Source organism: Nuphar pumila, chromosome 6 (genome assembly GCF_984573655.1).
Source record: "Nuphar pumila chromosome 6, dmNupPumi1.hap1.1, whole genome shotgun sequence".
Taxonomy (NCBI): Eukaryota; Viridiplantae; Streptophyta; class Magnoliopsida; order Nymphaeales; family Nymphaeaceae; genus Nuphar; species Nuphar pumila.
Window position 1 is genome coordinate 120,353,832 of NC_143254.1, and position 8,986 is coordinate 120,362,817.

Sequence of the window (8,986 nt, forward strand, 5' to 3'; positions counted from 1 at the left end):
CGAATCACACAAAATTTGAATTGTAGCTCCGTGATACCTGAAACATCATGAACATAGAATGTAAACCAATAAAAGATACATAAATGCATAATTTGTGTATTGATTATAAATGCATTATCATTGCACATTATAATATCATGCTACACATTATAACATCATGTTGCATATTATATCATCATGACAGAATTTAAAGCTTTACATTCAAAAGATATTAAGAAAAAAATGAAACAAACACATTGCCTCAACAGGCCCGCATACTGTTCATCAATATGTCATATGTCAATCTGGTTCACTTTTGAAACCAGCACATATCTATCTGGTTCACTTATGGAACTATCTCATGCATTCAAACAAAACAATCCCCTAATTCGAGACTGATAACATAAAAATTTACCTGTCATTAAAGTTTTTGTCATAAATCAAGCAAAATGGTTTAGGCTCTAGGATTTTAACTAAATGTTCTTATACATGTTAAATACATACCCTCAAGAACCCATACCTTAACTCATTACAGCTCAGGAAATAAAATTTCTGTAGCATAGACTGAATTCTGATTACGGAACAATCTTGTCTCTCTAATAAAAGATCAATCATAAATCATTCTAGAAGAATTGGATACTGAGATTTTTACTGTGGGTGCCTTGATATGTCGGCTTTAAGCTCAGACAAATCTATAATTTAATTTGATTCTAGCAGAGAATTAAAATCTTAAAACACATGTTGTTTATGTTATTTTACAAAATGTGTTCTAGAAAATTACATAATCTAGACTAACTTTTGTGATTTTTTATTTTTAAACCATGATGAATCTATCTCTTAAGATTTTAATCGTGTGTTTTTTCATATCTAGACTAATATACTTTAAAATGTCAACTACAAATCCTCAGTATTTTGAGAGATGATTTTTACAAAATATTCAGTCTCTGCAGACTCACTGTTAGGATAAAATTTTTGTGTCAAGCTGCAGATGGTATATCTCTTAATCCACTACTCATCCGAGTCTAGGATTTGATCTGGAATTGCTTCTATATATGTGGAACATCTTCACAAATTTTCAGGATTTATGGGTCTACGGTTTGGGTGAAACAAATTTATCATTATGTCTGGTCGGATCAAAATACACAACAAAATATAATATATTAAGAATCAACCAGGAAACTTTAGGATTTCAAAAGAACTTCAAGAAAAACCATCCAACGATTTTGAATCCTCCAAAAACATTTTAGATTCATTAATATAAATATTTAATCATTATGTATAAATAAAAATTCAACACATAATATGAATATAACATTCAAAATCAACTATTTTTCAAGAGAAAACATATTTTCTCTATACTACAAATAAAGATTATTTATACAAAAACAATCTTGGTTTTAAAACCTTCATGCACAAAACAATACCAGTGCTTATGTGAATTGAGGCTTATATACATACTGATACCCATATGAAGATCATCCCACGACATGCTCATGTATGCTAGCACTATACACACATACAAGTTAAGGTGAACCTATCTCCAAAATCGTTAGATATTACTAGTATTTTTCTTGAATAGTCTCTACAGGTCGGCTCCTTCCCACGAGATGCACTACTAATGGAAATACTACCACACTCTACCACGTCCTTCTCAAAGTGGGGCGTGTGGGAGGAAGAAGAGAGAGAGAAAAAAAAAGAGAGAAAGAGAGAGGGGTGTGTGGGAGAGGAAAAAAAAAGTCTCGACCTTTCCTCGTGAGCTCCCCTAATTTAATAAGAAAATTCTTCCTCATGCAAATCTTAGCTAATTAGGATTTTTAACAATTTATGAATCCTAGCTAATTAGGATTTCTAATGAAATAACTAAGCAATCTTAGCTAATTAGATATCTTAATTAATTAAGAAAATAATTATGTAATCTAAGATAAACTAAGTAAAAGAGAAAAAAAAAAAGTAGGTGGGAACGTCCCACCCTGTTTGGACTTTGACTTGGCTTGAGTCCCTATCTTCGATTCTATAATCCAAGTAGATCTACATCCTATTGGGTGTCCCACCACATGGGTCCTAATTACTATATCGAGGTCCGCTATTGGATCATAATTACCATATCAAGGTCCACTATTGGATCCTGATTACCATACCGAGGTCCACTACTGGATGTCCTACCTTACGAGTCCTAATTATCATATCGATGTCCACTATTGGATCCAGATACTAAAATTGTAAGTATCTAAATTAAAATTCAAATATTAGAATTGTAATTATTAAAATCTAAATTAAAATTCAATCAAGACTTGAGATATGAATTTCATCTTTAATTTCTCATAAATTTATCAAAAATTCTCAGGTGTTACAATATAGACAAAAAAGCCAGGCCAACCAATGTGTTGTGGATGATTGAGAGTGGGGAGGGGCATTCCTTTGATTATCTAAAAAAGAAGATACCGATCCAATTAAAAAAAAAGTTGCCCTTTACATGTTCAAAAACTGGATTGGGTTCTGATCCAAATTTGAATTAAGTCCAACCTAAAATACTAATGTGATCCTGAATTAAGAAATAACCCAAATTAGCAAATCCAAATATGACATAAATATAATTTTATATCCAACTTTGTGGGTTAGAATCTAGAAATAATTCGATGGATTCAGATTGCATATCCAACTATACCCGATCCGATTGCACCCTAGGGTATTTTTTCATATTAGCTCTTGTCTTATAGGCAAAAGACAATCTAATCCCTTATGACATTCTCACAAACATCCCTACCTTGTAAACCTCTAGGACAAATTCATCCTTCCATTGACAGTTGCTGAGTAAACCATGGTCAAAGACCAACCAAGGTTAATCACAGTGACAAGTTTACATAATTATCCTTTAGCTATGTGAATAATCTCTTTCCTAAATCTAGAACCTTTCAATTACGAGATCATCTTTCACTTTTTTCCGTCATCTTCTCCGGCAAATCACGTGCCTATCGGCATCACTTCCGGCACCCATCATCTTGGTATATTCTCTGTACAAGATTTCTCTAAATCTAAATCTAAATCTAATTCCAGCAAGCACACACAATAAAATCAGAATCACAAACAACCATCCTCCACCAGTGGTTTGTTAGACAACAAAAATCCGAGTTTTCCACAATTGGTTTCAAAGCTGTGTCTTGGGGAAACCTCCCCTGGAGAAAATGCTCCAAGTGGAACCCTCATCAACTGCATTATCCTCTTTTCATTTCCTGAAATTTAAATGTACAGAACAGAAAGCATCTGGTTGTTGAAGATACCTAGAAAAAGGCTTTGCACCTCATGGCGCCAATGGCAATGCAGGGGTTGCAGAGCAGAGCAGGTGGGGTCAATGTTGTTAGTATGGGTATCGGCCCTGAATCGTTTGGGTGAATCGGCCGATACCGCTTCTCAAGTGAATCGTTCTGGATCAGCTAAAAAGTAATTAAAAAATATTTCGTATCAACCAGAACGTGCAGCTTAGTATTGTATCAGTTTTCCGCCGATACGATACGTCATGGGGGTGCTGAGAGGATGCTGTATAGAATCGGTTTTGAGTTCTGACTGAGGAAGAGGAGATCCACTGAACAAGTAGGGAGAAGAAACAAAACAGTATTTTGAGGGTAAATTCGTAATCTAATTATAGGACGACAGTTTCCTTCACCAACATTGACGTAAACTAACCACAATGACCGCTTTGGTAGGGTTTGTAAAAACATAAGGATGTATTTGAGTATAGCAATAAGGCGAGGACCTGATTAGTCATTGGCTTATAAGACAGGGGCTGATGTGGAAAACTCCCTTTCTAGAATTAGACTTGGTCAAAATAAGAGGGATTGCCAAAGCCACCGTCCATCTTCAAAATGGACGTTCTAAAACCAGTCCTAAATTATAGGCATAAGGGCTGATCCCACCAACAAATACGCAATTCTCGGAACATTCTGGAAATACCTAACTTGTAGGAAGCTTCTCGATCCCGGTTCTTTCCAAATGATTCTTGATAAGTCCACCAAAGTTTTAAAAAAATTTCAAATATTATTCAAACATCTAATTGGTTTAAAGTTTAAACAAACAATCTGATAACTTAATTATGAAACTTATCTGTTGTAGTGGGCAATTCACTTTACATTTACTTTACAACCTATCTACTCTTCCTTGTCTTGGCTTTCTTTTTGTCATGGACAATAAATTTTTTTAAAAAATACAAATCTTGTTTCCCTTTAAGACGCTCAAGAATAATGACTATTTTGTATTTTTAAATTTAAAATAATTTCTATTAAAGTTAATGAAAAATAATGTACATGTTTTTGTAAGGGTAATAGAATAAATTGGACTTTACAACGAACATTAATGCAGAATTAAATCAAATGTGGTAATTTCGATTTTTATTTTGCTCAAAAAGAAAAAAGAAAATTGCCATTCTTATATTACGGGAGAGAGAGAGAGAAGTCTCCAGAAGGTCCCTTTTGAATATAAATACCCTTCTCGCGGTCGCAAACCCTAACCTATCACGTTAGGAAACGTCGCTTCGTTTCTGCCCTTTGTATCTCTTCCGAAGCCCATCTTTCTTCTTCTTTGTTGGTGGTTTCCATCAATGGCGGAAGCTCAGATGGGTGGTGGTGAGGCCGAGACGTTCGCTTTCCAGGCGGAGATTAACCAGCTTCTCAGCCTCATCATCAACACATTCTACAGCAACAAGGAGATCTTCCTTCGTGAACTCATCAGCAACTCCTCCGATGTGAGCACCTTTTTTCCTGACGTCTTGTTTTGATTGATACCCATATTTTTTAATGGTTTGAAATCCTCTGTTCGGCGCTCTTTCTTTGTTTCCTTCGTTTTTTTTTCGAATCGCTGTTATCGTTCTGAAATCCGGTAGTTTTGTTTGTGTTATGCGTATTTTGTACGTTTTACGCTGTTTTTTTTTTCGACACCCACGTCTCCAAACCCAATTTCGAAGAGATCGATTCAGTGTGAAAATTCCATTTTCTGTTTGCTACTCTATAAATCTCTGATTGAAGCGCTTTGAACTCACCATCGCGAGCCTTGGATTTCTTTCGGACAAATTGTTGCTAAGTTTGAAGGGATCTTCTGTCCCTCTAATCGTGTTGGAAGTTGAAAGTACAGAGATGTAGTGCATCTTTTTCGAGCAAGAAGTTTTTTGTTTAATGGTGTACTGAGATGGACATATGAAATTTCTTCATTTGAGCACCAGTCATGTTATTCTAATCGAATTGGATCATTCACTGTGCTATATATGGGCTACTGCAAGTGCTTGACGCTATTCGTTTCTAATAAAAATTTGATTTTTTCTATAGGAATTTTGATTTCCGATTTTTTGTCAATGGGAAATACGACCACCATGTTTTTGTTAATGTTTGTGTTCCGGTGATTAAGTTAAATACATATCGGAAATTTTAGTATTTGGTTTTAGCAGCTATTCGGGAACGGTTCAACTATGCTCTGTTTTATTAAGCTCCTTTTTTTTCTTGTTTATGACTTAAATTCATTCATTTGGCTAATAATTGACAATTTTATTCATGTCTTTTTATTTTTTGTTTGTGATTTGTGATTTATATCTCGATCCAGAGAGTGGAAGGATCTTGTGTTTTAGGTAGATACCTGGTATCTGCTGTAAAAGTGAAAATTTGACGTTTTTGTTATACATACCTGGTCTCTGCTGTAAAAGTGAAAATTTGACGTTTTTGTTATACATACCTGGTCTCTGCTGTAAAATGGAGATTTGGCGTTTTTGTTATGCGCTTCGTGTCTGTTGTTGGACTATACATTCTCCGTACTTACTCGTCTTATTGCATAGCTGATCATATTGTTGTATCTTGCCTCCATCGATGAAACCTTTTTTCTTTTCGTCTTCTAAATGACAGCTTTAAGTATTTGGGTTTTATCTTTCCTAATTCTGGAGTCGAGTTGCATATATGTTTTTTGTGTAGGCATTGGACAAGATCAGGTTTGAGAGCTTGACCGATAAGAGCAAGCTTGACGGACAGCCTGAGCTCTTCATCCGGCTTATTCCTGACAAGGTTAACAAAACACTGAGCATCATTGATAGTGGCATTGGCATGACCAAAGCTGGTATGTGATTCTCGTGTCTTTAGCTAGTTGGGGATTTTTCTTTGCCTGTTTGCGTTATATTGATGTTGTTGGACTATGGCAGACTTGGTGAACAATCTGGGTACAATTGCAAGATCTGGGACGAAGGAGTTCATGGAGGCATTGCAGGCTGGTGCTGATGTGAGCATGATTGGTCAGTTTGGTGTGGGGTTCTACTCTGCTTACTTGGTTGCAGAGAAGGTGATCGTCACCACCAAGCACAATGATGATGAGCAGTATATTTGGGAGTCACAGGCAGGCGGTTCATTCACCGTGACTAGGGATGTCTCTGGGGAAAACCTGGGAAGAGGGACTAAGATCGTCCTGTACCTGAAGGAAGATCAGGTAACACTTTGTCTTGAATTCCCTTTCTTTGAGATGTGGTGTTTAGTATTTGATCTGCCGCATATCGCCTTGTGATGCCATTGCCAGCTTCTTGTTTAAGTTGGAGCATTTTAAGTCTTTGAATTGAATGAAAGTGTGTGTGTGTTGACAAGGGTTCTTATTTTAGTTACTTTTGATTCTTATATGCATCAATGTCTGAGATATAAATGACATCTGCAAAAAGAGATTTATTCTATGAATTGAGTATTTTGATGTTGAAGTGGCAAATTTTCCCATATCCATTGTTGATAATCTCACTTGTTGAGTCCTGGCCATGCCTGCAGCTCGAAAATTTGGAGGAAAAGAGACTTAAGGACCTTGTTAAGAAGCACTCTGAGTTCATCAGCTACCCCATCTACCTATGGACTGAGAAGACCACAGAGAAGGAAGTCAGTGATGAAGAGGAGGACAAGAAAGAGGAAGAGGGAGATGTAGAGGAAGTTGATGAGGAGAAGGAGAAGGAGAAAGAGACAAAGAAGAAGAAGGTTAAGGAGGTCTCCCATGAATGGTCCCTCACCAACAAGCAGAAACCCATCTGGATGAGGAAGCCGGAAGAGATCACCAAGGACGAGTACTCTTCATTCTACAAGAGCTTGTCAAACGACTGGGAAGACCACCTTGCAGTCAAGCACTTCTCGGTGGAAGGCCAGCTTGAATTCAAAGCCATTCTCTTTGTCCCGAAGCGAGCTCCTTTTGATCTGTTTGACACAAGGAAGAAGATGAACAACATCAAGCTTTATGTCCGTCGTGTATTCATCATGGACAACTGTGAAGAACTGATCCCCGAGTTCCTTGGGTTTGTAAAGGGTGTAGTTGATTCGGATGATCTCCCGCTCAATATCTCCCGTGAGATGCTTCAACAGAACAAGATCTTGAAGGTGATCAGGAAGAACCTGGTGAAGAAATGCGTTGAGCTGTTCAATGAGATTGCTGAAAACAAGGACGACTACAGCAAGTTCTATGAAGCTTTCTCAAAGAATATCAAACTGGGTATCCATGAGGATAGCCAGAACAGGGTCAAATTGGCGGAGTTGTTGAGATACCACTCAACAAAGAGTGGCGATGAGATGACGAGCCTGAAGGACTACGTGACCAGGATGAAGGAGGGACAGAAAGATATCTACTACATTACTGGTGAAAGCAAGAAGTCAGTGGAGAACTCTCCTTTCCTGGAAAGATTGAAAAAGAAGGGGTATGAAGTCCTTTTCATGGTGGATACGATCGATGAATATGCGGTTGGGCAGCTCAAGGAGTACGATGGGAAGAAGTTGGTATCTGCAACAAAGGAAGGACTGGAGTTGGAGGAAACTGAGGAGGAGAAGAAGAAAAAGGAGGAGAAGAAGGCAGCGTTCGAGGGGTTGTGCAAGGTGATGAAGGATATATTGGGAGACAAGGTTGAGAAGGTGGTTGTGTCGGATAGGATTGTGGATTCCCCTTGCTGTTTGGTGACAGGGGAGTACGGATGGACGGCCAATATGGAGAGGATCATGAGAGCCCAGGCCTTGAGGGACAGCAGCATGTCTTCCTACATGTCGAGCAAGAAGACCATGGAGATCAACCCTGAGAATGCGATCATGGAGGAACTGAGGAAGAGAGCTGATGCCGACAAGAACGACAAGTCGGTAAAGGACCTCGTGCTGCTGCTGTTCGAGACTGCTTTGCTCACATCTGGGTTTAGCCTGGACGACCCCAATACTTTTTCAGGGAGGATCCACAGGATGCTGAAGTTGGGTCTGAGCATTGATGAAGATGAACTTGGGGGGACTGAGGACACTGATATGCCACCATTGGAGGATGATGCTAGCGGTGAGAGCAAGATGGAGGAAGTTGACTGAAGCATAGAAACGTGAGGGGTTAAAAGCATGCGCTTTTGTAACTCTAGGTATTATTAATTTTTTATGGTATTCTGACCAATAATAATATTGGTCGTTTTTTTCTAATCGTTAATGTGGCGTAAACTTTTGTATTATGTATGGTATTATCTACTTTTTTGGACTTGATGTAGCTTTTCATGTTTGCTTCAAGAGGCATTTATATTCTATTGAGGGATGTTATTGCTGTTATGGTTTCAGTATCGTGGTTGATTGGATAATATTGTGGTGAACTAACGGGGCAGTGGATTCTCAGCTCCATTTTCCCAAAATTGTTATCCAGTTGCGCCTGAAGGTTTTTGTGAGTGGCAATATTTCAGTGCTAAAAATACTGCAAGTAGCATTAGGTGATGAAACAAGGCTGGTTTTGTTTCCGTAGCTGTGAGGGGGACGATAGTAATAGTATATGCTACTTCTATGCTTTCTATCGACACGACACGAAGATGATAAATGATTCAATGGAAGATGGCTGACACAGATTAGGTGTCATGATTTAGACGTCTCAATACGTAGGGTTTGAAATTTGTTTGTCCTCTCTATACTCGAGCCAAGCTTGAACGGGTCTGTCAAAGTAAATGAGCCGAGCTTGTGCACAAGTCCAGGCTCGATTTACATAAACAAGCTGAGCTTGATCATGCCTCTGAGCT

The 8,986-nt window shown here is 38.0% G+C and overlaps 1 protein-coding gene and 1 long non-coding RNA gene across 2 annotated transcripts; one reads left to right on the forward strand and one right to left on the reverse strand.

Annotated features, from left to right (window-relative positions):
• The first annotated feature begins 4,477 nt into the window (after nucleotides 1-4,477).
• Nucleotides 4,478-8,539, forward strand: LOC149835949 (heat shock protein 83-like). Its single transcript, XM_090008872.1, has 4 exons — nucleotides 4,478-4,714; nucleotides 5,925-6,066; nucleotides 6,149-6,429; nucleotides 6,753-8,539. The coding sequence occupies exons 1-4, from the start codon at nucleotides 4,571-4,573 to the stop codon at nucleotides 8,301-8,303; spliced, it is 2,118 nt and encodes a 705-aa protein (XP_089864998.1). The 5' UTR covers nucleotides 4,478-4,570; the 3' UTR covers nucleotides 8,304-8,539.
• LOC149835950 (uncharacterized) lies at nucleotides 5,519-6,511 on the reverse strand. The gene is made up of 2 exons (XR_016432381.1): nucleotides 5,692-6,511; nucleotides 5,519-5,643 (listed from the first exon to the last, which is right to left on the reverse strand). It is a non-coding gene; the product is annotated as an uncharacterized LOC149835950 (long non-coding RNA).
• Nucleotides 8,540-8,986: the final 447 nt, after the last annotated feature.

Bases quoted from the DNA above. Each gene is read 5' to 3' on its own strand.
- LOC149835949 (XM_090008872.1), top strand. From the start codon at position 4,571: ATGGCGGAAGCTCAGATGGGTGGTGGTGAGGCCGAGACGTTCGCTTTC. The intron at 4,715-5,924 runs GTGAGCACCTTT...TTTTTTGTGTAG, and splicing joins TCATCAGCAACTCCTCCGAT to GCATTGGACAAGATCAGGTT. The intron at 6,430-6,752 runs GTAACACTTTGT...CCATGCCTGCAG, and splicing joins TGTACCTGAAGGAAGATCAG to CTCGAAAATTTGGAGGAAAA.